Source organism: Quercus suber, unplaced genomic scaffold, assembly GCF_002906115.3.
Source record: "Quercus suber isolate HL8 unplaced genomic scaffold, Cork oak 2.0 scaffold_138, whole genome shotgun sequence".
Taxonomy (NCBI): Eukaryota; Viridiplantae; Streptophyta; class Magnoliopsida; order Fagales; family Fagaceae; genus Quercus; species Quercus suber.
In genome coordinates, this window is record NW_027069600.1 from 177,020 (window position 1) to 193,046 (window position 16,027).

Sequence of the window (16,027 nt, forward strand, 5' to 3'; positions counted from 1 at the left end):
TATTATTTACTTAAACAAAAAAGTTCCATAGATACACATACAATTATAGTTATTTTTAATAATTACACTCGTGGATATACAAGAATTATTAGCTAGTAAATGTATATGTTTGAGAAGTAATTATTAAGTACTCTCATATTATATATGATGATACGGTGCTCTTTCAACTCACATTTATAGTGAGTCTCATTAATTAAATTTATTGCAAGTCTACCGTATATGCAAGAGAATGGAGCATCATGTGACCATACTCCCTATGTACCTAATAATTTTCCATATTTGACAGATTGAGACTAATTTCAGTTTAGACTCCCTATACATATGGGATGGGCTTATAATAAGATGTTAAAATTTGAATGGGACAGGATCTCTTAAAATTTTCTCTACCAAATAGGAAATTTCATGGATTTGTTGGGTTTTTAGTTTCAATGCCCTATCATGCCCCCAAAAAAAACCCAAGTTCCCATATTTGGGCCTAGATCTGCAATAAAAGAATTTAAAACTGGCCTAGCCCAGATATCCCTATAGGCTGAAACACAAAACATAAGCCCATTTATTTTCAGTATGGGCCATATTTAAATCAGGCCCAAAAAACTTTCATGTATAAATGTTATTGGATACGAACCAGTATGTAAAAAGCCGAAGCCGAAGCAAAAGCAGAGTAGAGAGAAAGAGCATCAGAGAAATCTTGATAAGAAAGAAAACTCAGAAGAGAGAGAGAGAGAGAGAGAGAAACACACCCTACATGTCAGGTATGGAGAGAGAAACACACTCAGATTCGCCGACTCTTGATTCGTCGGAGCAAGTCTATATCTCTTCCCTCGCTCTCCTCAAAATGCTCAAACACGGTACTCCTCTCTCTCTCTCTCTGGCTCTCTGTATATATTGAAGACTCTAATCTTAAACCCTAAGGTGAGATTTGGCTCTCTGTCTATTTTTGTATATGTGAGATTTGATTGTTATATTATTGCTTGCTATTAGTGGAGTGTGAAATCCTAAGGTTGCTTGGTAGATTTGTAGGTTATGGGTGTTTTGTGTTTTGCTTCTTCTTTTTAAATTGCAATTTGGGAGAATGTAACTGAATTTTGTTCAATTGGGCACTGGATTTATGAAGGATTTAAAGGTTAGACGATGGTTAAAAGAATTGCAATTGCAATTGCGTGAAACCATTGTTCAAAATTAATTAAGAACCATTAAAATTTAATGGCTTTATGTAGACACATGAAATTTATGAAACTTCTATTTCCATAATTAGAATTTGTGGCTGTGGATTGGTGGGGTTTTAAAATACACATTTTTTTTTTTTTTATATGATGGTCTTCTGTGATGTATGTTGATGCGTCTTTTTCAAATGTTGTCATCATGCTTATTCCTAATGTGATAAGGTCTAACAGGAAAGATATTATCAATTTTCATACTTAATTTGTTCCCTTCTCAAAATATAAATTAATCTTCTTCCTACCTTGCTAGTAAACTGCAGATAATTGATTTAAAAATATTGCAGCAATACAAATATCAGTTAATACTAGATTGGAAATGCAGTAAGTCAAATACTGCCATAGAAAATTCTAAACAGGTGGTGCTAAATCAATGTTCTGGTCAAGAAAAAACTTAGTAAACTCTCAACATGAACTACTTACGGTTAGAATAATGGTTAAATGATTTAATTCACCATTTTCTTAATAGTTTAAGTTTTAGAGACAAGTCACATAATTTCATGCTGCAGTTCTTTCATTAATCTCTACTGTAATTTGTTTTTTTTTTTTTCATTAATCTCTACTAAAGGTCCTAGAAATGATCAAGTTTTGAAAACAAAGCAGCCAATAAAATGATCAAGTTTTTACATTTCTCTTATGCAGCACTTGAAATTGAATGGTACGCATATGTTGAATTGTTGAATTCTAACAAGTACTCAGTTACTAGAATTGCCTTTGCAAGTTATCCTCTGATAATGGATATAATATTCTTCACATTTAAAATTCCATTTGCCCTTTCTTCACATTTGTTTTAGCCAAAGAGAAAAGGAAGCATAACCTAGAAAACTCTCTCAAAAGTTTGACTATGTCAACTGGGAAATTTACCAAAACTAAGTATCGTAGCTATAAGACTTACTTCTCTTCCTTTTTGACAGAACAATCAAATCTTTTTAGAATGAATAACCATGCATGTTGGATTTGCAAAATGGTATAGATACATAGGGTCAATAATTCAACACGATTTAAAGACAAAATGCATAAGGCCAATAGAATTATTAAGTTTTTCACATTTCCTTTAAGCATTAGATGTAATTGAATTGTACACATTTGTTTGAATTAGGCCTGTCCACGGGTCGGTCCAGATCGGGTTTGTGCCCAACCCGGATTTGACCCGACCAGATCGGTGGTGAAAATTTCAACCCGCCGCCAACCGGAGTGGTTGATCAGATCGGATGGGTCGGAGCTTCCATAGATGTCGGGCGGATTGGTCGGGGTTGATTATTTGGAAAACGACGAGAATCCGGCCAAGAAAAGATGAAAAACGGTAGAAATCCAGCAAGGAAATTTTGAAAAACAGTAGAAATCCAGCCAGATCTCACTAGATCCAGCGAGATCTTGGCCATTTTCGGCAAGATCTTGGCTAGATCTAGCGAAATCTCGTCGGATCTAGCTTAAATCTTCCTAAAAAAATCTCAAAACTCGCCAGATCTACACCTTCTCGTCGAAAAAATGATGGGTTGGTCGGATCGGGTTTCTCGGATTTGAAAGGAGGAGATCCGATCTCCGACCCATTGATCTCGGATTTTGGAGAATGAAATCCATCACTGACTGTCGAAGCAGTCGGCTCGGTCAGCGGCGGGTCGGGTTTGATCGGCGGCAGCAGGTGGGTCGGTTCCAGCAGGTCCTTGGACAGCCCTAGTTTGAATATTGAATTCTTACAAGTACCCTATATGACTTTTCAATGATATGATCAACGGTTGGGTGTATACGCGTTATTGAAATCCTAAATTGAATGATGATAATAATAATGAGTGATTAATATAACATAGTTGAACTCATAGTTAGACCTTTTGAGTCAAGTGTGTCTCTATAAATTAACTACTCAAGAAGTCTCCTTAAAAGTGTTTTATCTCCCCAACATCATCGTCATGTTGGGAAGATAATACTATTGGGAAAACTCCAATTGAGTCCTTAATATGACATAGGAGCTCTACTATATTATATTCATTTCTCAACTTCCTTTCTTTTTCTCTATATGAACATTCTACTCACATGTATATATCCAACACATCTTTTGGTTACTTGAGGTGTCGCCTTTTGCGAATCAAATTAACATGTAAAATGCAAAGTTTGATTCTTTTGTTATTCTTGAATGTTGCAGCCCTACAATTCTCACTTACATGAGCGCCTTCATGAGCGCCTTTGTTAGGCCTGTTGCCTAACCAGACCCATATTGCCTTTATGGTCTAACCAAACTCATTCTTACCTACAATTCTTTTGAAGTGGTCACCCCTACAATTCTCACTTACAGTGACCATAGCCTAAAGGGACAATTTTTGTGACAAAGTAAGAGGCAATGCTGGTAATTCACACGAACTTTCCAATCACTACATTGGTTTATGAATTTTCAGTATATATGTACATAAACAATATCAGAAAAGGTACAAGTTATCGGTCAAATTTGATGCACTTTGATCCGATGACTTTCTTTTAAGGCTTACAGCCCAATCCAATGACGTGGTTGAATCTTTGGACAAGGAGATGACTGAGGAGTACTATAAATACACATACTTCCATGAAAAGAAGACATTTCAAGTCACATAATCCTCTCTTTTTAATTTCCTTAAAAGTTTATAGTTTCTCTAAAGCTCTTAAATCCTCTCTCTCTCTCTCTCTCTCTCTCTCTCTCCTTACCTGCATCTTTATCCCAATGGGCTCAACAAATGTACCCCTACAACCTCCAACTTATGGAAACCCAATCACTGTTCTCAGCATTGATGGTGGTGGAATAAGAGGGGTTATCCCAGGAACTATCCTTAGTTTTTTAGAATCTGAACTTCAGGTAGAAAAATATGTTATATATTAATCATACATGTTTCATGCCACAAACCTAAAGAAATTCAACACTTTTTTTTATTCACTAGTGAAGTTCTGCTTTGTTAAATCATTTATAAAGGTTCAACATGCAATCTTTCCAAGTACTTACTCTATATTTGCTTATGTATGGTGCAGAAACTGGATGGTGAAGATGCAAGAATAGCAGATTATTTTGATGTTATCTCAGGAACAAGCACAGGTGGTCTTGTTACCGCCATGCTAGCTGCTCCAGATGAAAATAACCGACCTGTCTTTGCTGCCAAGGATATCAAGGATTTCTACCTAAACCAGTGCCCTCGTATCTTCCTACTGAACAGGTAAGAATTAGAGTATGAGATATAAAAATATCATTAATATATATATATATATATATCTGTTTGATTATTGACTTGACCCCATTTGTTTTGGTTTTTAACATGATATTATTTTTTCCAAATTGCAGTTGTCCAGTACTTCCTCATCTTACAAAGATTATCAAAGCTCTAGCTGGACCAAAGTATGATGGGAAATATCTGCATAAGCTTGTTAAGGAAAAACTGGGACATACAAAATTGGAAAAGACATTGACTAATGTTGTTATTCCAACATTTGACATCAAAAGACTCCAGCAAACCATTTTTTCTAGCTATGAGGTTTGTCTTCTTCTCATTAAAATGGTTTTTTAATTGGTTAATTACCCTGGTATTTTTTTTTCTTTAATTTCCACAATATATGTAGTGGTTCAGATTAACCCTGGATAAGAAAGTGACTGCAAATGATGGGGCTGAATTGTACTAACATTTACTTTGATTTGGTCATGAAAACAGGTAAAATGAACAACCCAAGCATGAATGCCTTACTCTCAGATATTTGCGTAGCAACCTCAGCTGCCCCAACTTATCTTCCAACTTATTACTTTGAAACTGTAGACCCCAAGGGAAATGTGAGAATTTAACCTTACAGATGGTGGTGTTGCTGCTAATAATCCGGTATATGTCTTTTTCAAACTTCACATGACTCCTAATGATTATTATATATAATAAATTTCCTAATATTTTTTTATTATAAACTTGTTTAAAAAATAATAAATTTAATCATTTAATTTAGCAGTATTAAATTGGGGCAAAAACGCAGCTATAGTGTTTCCTATAGCTGCAGGTTTTAATTGCAACTATAGGTTGATCAAATTTTTTTTTATTTTTTTGAAAAGGGGCCTTTCAAAACACGGCTATAGCCTGCCTACAGTTGTGTTTCAGTAAATTGTGGCTTAAACCATGTCTGTAGCTGCGTTTCTTTAAACGCGGCTACAAGTTTGGTATAAATTAAAAAAAAAAAAAAAAAAAAAAAACCCCTCAGATTATTCTCTCTCTAATCCGGTCTCTCACTTTCTCTCTCACTCTCTCCCTTTGACTCCAAGCCCTCACCGCCGATCCACCCCTCTACCACCGATCCTCCTCACCATGGCCGAAGCCTTTCACATCTCAACCTCAACTTCTCTCTAAAACCAAAACTTATAACCTCTCTCACTCTGGATCAGTCTCACCCTCTCTTAGATCTAAACGAGGCGCAGCCTCCTAGCTCAGTCGTGAAGCCCAACCGCCACCACCATGATGGTGGTTCCCAACCTCTCATCACTTCACGGATCTGCCAAGAACCGTGGCAGATCCAGTTCCAGGACCAGGTCGTTAAAATTATCGGGTTGATTTCGATCCAACCATTTTTCGGAGGAGAGGAGAGAACAGATTCAGAGATTCGGTTGCTTAAAAGTCCAATCGTTTCGTTGGAACGAACTGATTGGCTTTGGAAGGTGTTTTTGCCTCAAGGGTCGGATGAGGATCATGAGGCAGTCAATGTGAGTGGGCCCAATGCGGTTGATATTTCGGGTTTGGAGTATCCGGAAACGGTTGTGTTTGTTGGGGGATTCGACCCGTTACAGGATCGGCAGAGGAGTTACTATGAGTGGTTGAAGAAATCTGGGAAACAGGCTTGCTTAATTGAGTATCCAGACATGATGCATGCGTTTTATGTGTTTCCGGAATTGCCTCAGTTGATAGCACAGGTCAAGGATTTCGTTTCCCATAAATGCAAAACTTCCAATTCTTAGAGCATCTCCAACAAGGCTCTCCATCTCTGAAATTTTTTTTTTTTGATAAATAACGTAAGAATATTATTAATAATAAAAAGATTGCCAAGCCGAGTACATTGGGGATGTACTATGGGGGCACAAATCAAGAAACAAAAGAACAACGGTCAAGAAAAATAGAAAAGGAAGAACAAGAAAAATGAGAAAAAACCACTCCATTCAAAGAGAGCGTGTTAGAAAAAAACTTAATCTCTAGCAAAGAGCGTTTGCAACCCTCAAAACTTCTAGCATTCCTTTCACGCCAAATGCACCAAATCAAGCAGTGCGGCACTAATTTCCAAACATCAATGTGATGATGTCGTGCAAACTTTCCTTGCCAAGCCACTATTCACACCAAAAATGAAGTCCAATAGCCTCTCTATCTCTAATTTTTTTTTTAGAGTTGCTATTGTAGCTCTTCAGGCCTGGAGAGCACTGTAGCAATCACTGTAGCGTATGCAAAGATTATTTCTCATTAAAATAATACTGGTTGAATTAGAAAAAATATTTTTTTCTCTTTCTCTTTCTTCTTCACTCCGTCTCTCTTCTTTATCTCAATGGCTACAAAACGCAAAATACAATTCAAACACAAAAATAATTTTTCTCATAAACCAAATGAAATCAGGAAAAAAAAAAAAAAAAAAAAGAAAAGAAAAAAGAGAAGAGAGATATCTGTTCATGAGCAAAAGAATGAAATCAGTCTCAATAATCACAACTAAGTAAAATATTTAATTTTCACTCAATGATCACAACAATAACAACAGAACTATTCTTGATCTTTTCTCTCCAATATCTCTAAACTCAGTCTCAATCAAACATTCACAACAGCTACAAATACAACAATCATTTCTTTTAAACATCTCTAAACTCAAGCATTAATCAAAATACAAACTCAAAAACACAATCTTAAAATTAATAAAATCATAACAATAAAAGCAAAAAAAAAAAAAAAAAAAAAAAAGACAAAAGCAATCTGACCCATGGTGGAGCAAAAAAGAGACAACGCTAGAGAGTGTTCTAGAATCCATTTGACCCACGGTAGAGAGTGTTTTAGAATCAAGTAGAAATAGAAAAAGTAAAAAAAAAAAAAAAAAAAGAGAGCTAGAGAAAGAATGAGAGAGCTCCAGTGGAGTAGATGAAGAGAAGAAAAGAAAAAAAGGAAAGTGAAGGAGCTCAGACGAAGTGCCAGAGAACAAAAGAAAAAAGAAAAGTGAAGATAAAGATAAGGGAAAGGTGTGGAGGAGAAAAAAAGAGGAAAAAAGAAAAGAAAAGAAACGTGTGGATGAAAAAAAAAAAAAAGATAAGGGAAAAATAAAAAATCCTAATTGAAAAATACTACCACAATATTTTTACAATATTTTCACAATAAATTTTAAGTAACAGATTGTTATTAGTTAATATTGATGAGTAAAAAAATAATTTCAGTGGCGGGTTTAAATTAGAACTAGTAACAACTTTCCACATAAATTTTGTTGTGAAAGTATTGCGTAAAATGTTATGAACATAGCACTTCTCATTGAAAAATATAGTTGTTAAAAAAAGAATAAATGATGATTAAAAAAAGAATAAACAATATATGAAGAAATAATATTTAAATGGGATAGAGAATCTGTTAGAAAGTGTATTTGAAAAAGTGGATAGGTAAAAGCTAAATGTCACTGTTCATTCTCCAAACAGGCAAAAATTAGGCAAAAATTTGGAGAGGCTGCTGAAGATGCTCTTATTAACTTTATTCCATGCATCTTATGGAGTTTATGCTTTTCATGTAACATAAAGTAAATTTATATGCACCCATTTCAATACTGATGGCCATTCTGCTTTGGTATCCATTATAAATCTTCTTTTGAGGAATAATAATATTACTACTAAATTTTTTTGTGTTCTTTTCTCTCCACGGATACTAAATAGTAAATATATGCCCATATAAGCCTGTGTTTTCTCATTTAGACCACTGTACTAATTTGCTGCAGAAGATAACAATAAAGAGACTGAGCTACAATTCTCATATGATGAGGAGACACTAGTTAATTAATATGGTCCAAACCTGAAATTTAAACTGTTTTTGCTACCTTTTTATTATAAATAAAATGAATACTAGAACACTAGTCTCTAGTTGAAAGGTAGGGCACATACAGTTTTTATATAACACTTTTTGGCTTAATCATTTGATCCTCAAGTTTTTGTTTTTGTTTTCTTCTCCCTGTTGACATTTTGTCATATGAATTTCATTTATGCAAATTTCATTTACATAATTTCTTTCGTAATCTAAATGATTATATAATTGGAGTTAAACCACAAACTCGGGGGTACCTTTTGCAGCCAGCCTCCCCTCCTCAGTGCTATGGTTCATGCCATATACAGCAGGCTAGTGATATGCAATTGGTTAGAAAATCTCTCCTTGCACTTCTCAAAGAGTATCACTTTTGGAATTCAGGTACCATAATATATATTTTCTTTGATTTTAAGTGGAATTATGTTTACATTTCTTCCTAGCTTCATTTTTTGTGGCTTGAACTTTTTTAACTATTTCCTTTTCTGCTGTTGTAGGAATACATAAGGTGACCATTCAAGATGCTCACTCTTGCAACCACACCTTGAATCGGTATTATGCAATGTGGAACAAACCCAGGCCTGAATCTTCAACAATTGTATGTCCTTCTACCTAGCTTCATGCCTTAGCATAAGATCTTTTGTATATATAAATGGTGGATAACATTTAGAGGTGTAATCTTTAACCAATTTTTATCTCGCAGGACACAAAATCTGCTTCCAACATCTCAAATGTCTCTGAAAAATAGTATAAATGTGATAATTATGAAAAATAGTTTCTTTGTTTTCCATTCTCCTGTCAGAAAAAAATGAGTCTTGGTTCAAACTATGAGAGCACCTTTGCAAAGCCATTGCACAAGATATCCATACTGATGTTGATCTGGTGGATTCAATTTATGGTTTATTTGATGCAGGGGAAAAAGTGTCAAAAACTGTTTTGAGTAATGAATCTATTATAACGCCTTTAACCCATGCAAAATAGACGTAGAAAACTAATCTTAATAACAATCATTAATACGCCATCTACAATTCTCAAGGATATTCTATTCATAAAATTCCTTTTCTTGAATATGCGTGGATAACTAGCAAACATTTAGGATTGAATTTTATCATAAAATTTCTTCTTTAATAACATTCTAGTTATGGCATACCTTAATGGCATTGGAGTACAAATTATTAGACAAGTTTATTGTTCTGTGCTGCATAAGCTTAAATCTTGTTCTTTTGAATCGAAAAGCAAAATTTTATTTTGTTTATCATCAATATTCTATTTTGATGTTTGAATTATTCTACCTTTTGTTGCTCATACCTTCCTTACCAATGAATTTAGTTTTTCAAATCTGTTTCTTGAAATATCCAAAACTGTTTAGTAAAGTGTGATGTTATATTACAAGTTTTTGTTTTTCATTTAAAGGTTTATTTATTTGATGTGATTCACTGAAACCTATTAAGTCATGTAGCAGGACGGTTCATTACTTCAGCGTATAGGTTAATTCTTCATCTTTCTAAAGATTTTATTTTTTATTTTTTAAATATTCATATTTGCTCCATTTTTATACTTTGTTGTATTATGCTGCAATTAAGTTTTGAAATTTTGATTAATTTTTCATTTTTATTTTTGATTGTAATAATGGAATAGGAAATTTTTTGATGATGTACGAGTAAGTGAATTATGTACTGAAGTATGAGTACACTATTTCGTCAGATTGACTTTTCCCTAATCAGATATCTTAAAAATACACTCCACTTAAATGCAATAGAAACAAAAGGGTCATCTTGTACGTCAAAGTGTCCCTTGTGACTTACTTTTAAAGGTTAATGGCCATTTCATTAGAGGCTTAGAGCAACCCCATCAGGTCATCTAAAGTCTTCTAAAATAGAAAAAAGTACAAATTTTACACATTTTGAACAAAAAAACACCTACATTAGTGGGTGTAAAAATGTGTAAAACTGTGTATATATTTCCATGAGCTGCAGTACTTGTGTATATTTACACAGGTACTGTAGCTCGTTTATATATTAAAATAATATTATCTTTGTACAGTATAAAAACTTCTTTTTCGCTCTTTTTTCTCTCTCTCCTCTCACTGAGCACACCAACGCCTCAGGTCTCAACTTCTCTCTCCCTATTTCATTCCTGAGCTCTTCCTCTCATCTTCTCTTTTCGTCTGCTTTTTATCAGTTTTTGCTCATTCTCATCACCACGGGAAATAATAATGTGATTGGTTTGGGGGTTTTGCAGGGTGGATCAATTGACAGACTTATCTTCTCTATTGACAAACTTTGGAGCTAATTTCTCTAAAAAGGTATAGGTTTTTCTCATTGAGATTTTAGGGTTTTTTTGCTTTTTGGTTTCAAGCAAGATTCTTGGGAGTTTCTCTAAACTATTTGTTTTTAGGGTTTCTTGTTTCAAATTTTTCTGGTTTGGGGTTTTTTTTAGGGATTCTTTAGAGCACACCCGAAGTTTATTTTTGGAATTTATTAGTATTTCAGATTTTGTGTGTATTTATATTTGATTATTTTAGAGTTCAGGTAAGGATTAAATTCTATGTCTTTTGATAGGGATTAGTTTCCCCGTGTGTAGGGAGTGTTTGAAGAATTTAGAGTTTTTAAACTTGTATTAAATTTCTATTTCTCTCCTGTTTTCGGACTGATTGAACAGGGTATATACTTAGTTATATACTTAGTTTTCGGATTGTTTTCCCTGTGCTGATTTGGTGGAGTCTATTATTACTTATTTATAAACTACTTCAACCTGATGTTAAAGGTTTACATTGATTTTGGATGTTTCTTTGGGATATACTTAAGAAACATATACTGTTTGTTGGCCATGAAAAAACTGTCTAGTATGTCTTTGCCTGTGGAGCAATTTTAATTTAGGACTGATCTTTAATTTTTTATTTTTATTCTAGGACTAATCTTATAGGTTGCAAGCAGTATAGCTAACTACTTGTCTTTCTGTCTCCCTTTTGCAAGCCAAATTTGATAAAATCTCAATCTTTTTTTAGTTCTTCATTTGAGAATAATTTGTGGGAAATCGGTTTAAATTTTGGTTTATTTTTGAATTCTGTTGAATAATCATTATTTCTAAGGTTGAATTCCATGTGGGTTTTATCTTAAAGCTGAAGAATTGTGCTTGTAGTTGTCGTTTTGGTTTTTTTTTTTTTTATGTGTTTTGTTGGTGGGGTTGAAAGTGAGGGTTTTGATTTTGATTTTTATTTTTGTTGCTGAGGTTTGATTTTCTTGTGTTTGTACATGAATTGATCAATGAATTAGCCCATAAGGGTTCTTAGTTGTGATTGTGGAATTTGATTAACTCTGTGCAATTAAATGAATTTTGGTTATTGTAATGCATGTGAGTTTCCTTGATTCTGTGTTAATATAAGTACAAATGCATATGGGTTTTACTTGAGAGTTGAGAGTTATGTTGATAATGTTAGTGTTTTAGACATGGATGGATCATGTGTCAATGGGGACGGTTGGTGTTCTTTGATCAAATTCTTGTGTTCATCTTCTTAGTTCGTGAGGTTTCTTTTAGTTTCTGAATGATGGAGAAGCTCTATTATAGATCTCGTACTATTTACCTTTGTGTTTTCAGCGAGTTATACTCTTAAATCTATATTAAACAATGCCTTTTCTTTTTTGTTTTCAATTTTGTTGCTAATTAGTGCTACTTCTGAATTACTTTGGTGATTGTTAGGTGATGGACTTACAAAATCAAAATCTCTTCTTCCTTGACATTTTTCAAGACAATAAACAAGGTTTTGAGTCTTTTGACAGTAGTATTTTGATGTCCACTTCACATTCAGACGTGAATGTCCATGAATCTCCACCCCAAGTTGAAATGGGACAATCTATACCTCCCATTGCAAAAAAATCAACTACTAAGAAAGGTCAACGGAGAATCAACTTCACCATAGATGAAGACATTAAACTAGTGTCGGCGTGGCTTAATGTTAGCTTAAATGCCGTGACATCGACGGACCAAAAACACAACATTTTGGGATGAAATTTGGTCCACCTTCCACAATGACAAGAAATTTAACCGCAACAAGGATTCTTTAAATAGTCAGTGGTCAACCATTTAAAGGGAAACCAACAAGTTTTGTGAATGCTTGGCCCAAATTGAGTACCGGAATGAAAGTGGTAAAACTGAATATGACAAGGTATTTCAACTCAACATCTAATATGTATTGTATATCAATACACTTTTAGTTTTATGATTCTCATTATTTACTTTTGTAGATTGAAGATGCAAAAGCTATGTATCAAAGTAATTGCAAAAATGCATTTCAATTGGAACATTGTTGGAGAATTTTGAGGAATGACGCTAAGTGGTTGATTTTAAGAGAGAATTTGAAGGCCTGCACAAGACAACCAGCCACACAATAAATGCAGATAATGATAATGATGAGATGAACACCGACGAAACTTTGGAGAGACCCATAGGCAAGAAGGCTGAAAAGGAGAAATTAAAGAAAATAAAGAATTGTGATGACGTGGTTTCAATACTTTTCTCCAGTATCAAGGAAGAAAAGAGTGAAAAGTTGATTCATATCAAGGAAAATGGAAGATGAAATTATGATGAAAGATACAAGAATCATGATCCTGAGCAAAAAGAATATATTTGTCTACGTCGTTTGGAAATCTTGGAGAGGTTAAGGTCTAAATTTCCATCATAATTTGAATATTATTATTGACAATATCTAATCAAGTAATTTTTTGTATAGTGCAAAGATACTAGCACATGGTTGACATAGATGATTTGATGTTAGACATCTCTTTTGTAGTATTTACTTGTACAGAGAACATGATTATTCAATCTCTAATCATGTTAGATATATTTTTGTAGTCTTCACTTGTGCAAGGAAATAGATGCAATGTTGTAAATTTTGTATTGTGCACGGACAATAGCACTTAATTATTCAATTTAATTTGTGATTCTGTTCTTGTCATTCCGTTTTTGGTGAAGTAATGTCTCTGTTGAATGTGGCTGTACTTGCTGATTTTATTGGTTGTATATGCTATTTGAATGTAAATAGCACTTTCTCAACAGATTTCTGCATAATGTTATTTTTCTGCACTTTCTCAACAGGTGGTTGTACTTGCATAGTGTTATTTATCTGCATAATTATTTGTTTCTGCAGAAACTGTTTTGTTTTTCTGCATATTTCGTGCTTCTTGCTTCTACATATACTAATTTACTAAGCAAATAAGCTTTGTTGAATAGCTGCAGTTGTGTTAAAAATGACCAATGATTAGAATAGTATCTAGTGTAAGTTTACAACTAAACTTAAGTTGACAAACTTACCTAAGGGTCTGTCAACTTAAAGTTAAAAAATATGACTTTTAGGTTTAAAGTTAAAAAAAAAAAAAAAAAGACATTTAGGTTTGAATTTACCATTGGATTTAAAGTTAAAAAAAATATGACTTTTAGGTTTGAATTTACCATTGGGTTTAAAGTTAAAAAAATATGACCTTTAGGTTTGAATTTACCATTGGGTTTAAAGTTAAAAAAAATATGACTTTTAGGTTTGAATTCACCACTGGGTTTAAAGTTAAAAAAATATGACCTTTAAGTTTAAATTTATCATTGGGTTTAAAGTTAGGTTTGAATTATCGTTTAAATTTCAAAATTATGACCGGTGGATATAACAAAAAAAATTATGACCGTTGGGTCAAAAAAAAAAAAATGACCGTTGGTTAGAGACATCGATTCGGTCACCGATTCTAGCAATACAGTGGTCGAAGACATCGATTCGGCGGCGGTCGTTGGAGCCACTATTACAACAATCGGCCCATTGGTGATGGCGGTACAATGGTCGGAGACACCAATCTGGTGGGCAGTTACCAAAGCTACTATTTTGGTAGTTTAGGTATCGGCGGCGTTTGTCGAAACCACTATTTTAATAATCCACCCATTAGTGGGTCACTATTCGGCGGTACAGTGGGCGGCAAGACCAATCCGGCGGCATTCGCCCGAGTCACTATTTTGGCGGTTTGGCCATCGAACCTCCACCACAAGTGGCTCCATTGGCTGAGCCACCGGTGTTGATTGTTTACTTAAAATATAAGTTTAAATTAAAAAAAAATATGACCATTAGGGAAAATAATAAAAAATTGATAAAGAATGAATATTTTATTGAAAAGTCTTGTAAAATAGATAAACTGATGTAGGTGTTTTGTAAATATGATGGTGTAAAATAGAAAAAGTAAGTTTTTTTGTATAAAATAGACGGAATCTTTTCCACAAGCTGATGTGGTTGCTCTTAGTGATTTGGTTCATTTTTACTTTTCCTCTTTCAAACAGCCAAGAAGGGGGTGCTTTGAAATACGAGAAAAAGGTGGCGAGACATTCATTAGTCTTCTGGTAAACAATACAAATTTATTTGTGTGTTTTTTTTTTCCATTGTGTTTACCTTTAGATGCATTATGCATGTCAAATCTGGTTTTCCTCAGTATGTTGTTCTTATGATGGATGTTGATGTAATTAACTTGAATTTTCTGCCCCTTGGAATTTTTTTTTTTTTTTTTTTTGAGAAACAAACACACACACACATAAGAGAGAGGAAAAAGGGATCTAATACAAAAGCACACCACAACTCCACTCAAAAGTCATGATAACTTTTAAGGGAGGGTGAGGCAAATTATACTACACACAACACACCCTCTTAATCAATGTGGGACAATTATCCATTCTTTTTTTTTAAGAAACACACACACACACACACACATACACACACACACACATAAGAGAGAAGGAAATAGGTTCTAACACAAAGGCACACCACAACTCCACTCAAAAACCATGATAACTTTTAAGGGAGGGTAGGACATGTTATACTACATACCATTGATTGCAATAATGAATTACAGTTTTGTTGTGCAGTTTTGTTGTTGAAAGGCTGCAAGGAATTGTCTCATGAGAATATTAGGTATGTGATTGGGCAGGGGGGAAAAAAAAACTATATTCACGTTTTTAAAAACGCAGCTATAGGTCAAAGCCTACAACCGTGTTTCCATAAGTGAAACTATAGGCCCGCAGAGCTATTATCGAGTAGTATTTACAAATGCGGCTGTAAAAAACGCAGCATTTTTAGGGTCTATAGCTGCGTTTTATAAACACAGCTATAGGCCTCATTTTTTGTAGTATATACTATGATTTTCCCTTTAAAAAATTGTGTTGCATGGATTTTGAAACCTTATTATTAAATATTGTTCACTAGTCGTCTAGTCCCTTAATTTGAAGTGCATGAAAGAGTCTGAGGAGCTTCTCTTGAAATAAAAAACTATGGTGAACAAACCTAATGATTTGTTTTATAAGTGAATATAAAGAGAATGATTTGGACTTTATTATTTAGTTTCAATGACTTGAATATAGAGTATGAAGTTATTATATAATTTTTTTTTTATTGTTGAAATTTATGAAGAGAATTTCCCTTTGTTAATACGTGCATTTGAAGTGAATATATAAAGATGTCATTTCAAATCCATATTATCACGTGTGTTTTTGCTCAAGCAAAATTTTCAAAGCTCACATCATCATGTGTTGTTAAATTTATATTAAGCAATTTATGATTACAATCGTTTTTTAGATCCCTTAAATGTAAATCCTCAAATTGAAATGCAACCTAAGAGAAAATTCTAACTTCATGCAGGTGTAAAATTTCCCTTGTTTGGATGCTCGATTGTCTGACATATGCATCAGTACTTCAGCAGCTCCAACTTATCTTCCTACCTACCAATTCAAGAACCAAGATAATGAAGGGAATGTTCGAAAATTCAATCTTATAGATGGTGGTGT

The 16,027-nt window shown here is 33.8% G+C and overlaps 1 protein-coding gene across 6 annotated transcripts; it reads left to right on the forward strand.

Annotated features, from left to right (window-relative positions):
- Window positions 1-632: 632 nt before the first annotated feature.
- Window positions 633-12,740, forward strand: LOC112038896 (patatin-like protein 2). 6 transcript variants are annotated; one of them, XM_065776659.1, is made up of 9 exons: window positions 3,788-4,038; window positions 4,209-4,390; window positions 4,516-4,705; window positions 4,880-5,041; window positions 8,494-8,608; window positions 8,722-8,822; window positions 10,466-10,529; window positions 11,924-12,389; window positions 12,469-12,740. In XM_065776659.1, exons 1-4 carry the CDS (start codon window positions 3,907-3,909, stop codon window positions 4,886-4,888), a joined length of 513 nt encoding a protein of 170 aa, XP_065632731.1. In that variant the 5' UTR covers window positions 3,788-3,906; the 3' UTR covers window positions 4,889-5,041; window positions 8,494-8,608; window positions 8,722-8,822; window positions 10,466-10,529; window positions 11,924-12,389; window positions 12,469-12,740. The 6 variants fall into 6 exon arrangements, with proteins under 6 accessions (XP_065632734.1, XP_065632735.1, XP_065632731.1 ...); XM_065776662.1 differs by lacking the exons at window positions 3,788-4,038; window positions 10,466-10,529; window positions 11,924-12,389; window positions 12,469-12,740 and adding exons at window positions 633-912; window positions 3,358-3,558; window positions 8,928-8,958; XM_065776663.1 differs by lacking the exons at window positions 3,788-4,038; window positions 10,466-10,529; window positions 11,924-12,389; window positions 12,469-12,740 and adding exons at window positions 633-848; window positions 3,358-3,558; window positions 8,928-8,958.
- The last annotated feature ends 3,287 nt before the right edge of the window (window positions 12,741-16,027 follow it).

What these genes read in the sequence shown, in the direction of transcription:
- LOC112038896 (XM_065776659.1), top strand. Translation starts at nt 3,907, where the DNA reads ATGGGCTCAACAAATGTACCCCTACAACCTCCAACTTATGGAAACCCA. An exon ending in TTTTAGAATCTGAACTTCAG is followed by an intron (nt 4,039 to 4,208) that starts GTAGAAAAATAT and finishes TGTATGGTGCAG; the next exon opens with AAACTGGATGGTGAAGATGC. An exon ending in CGTATCTTCCTACTGAACAG is followed by an intron (nt 4,391 to 4,515) that starts GTAAGAATTAGA and finishes TCCAAATTGCAG; the next exon opens with TTGTCCAGTACTTCCTCATC.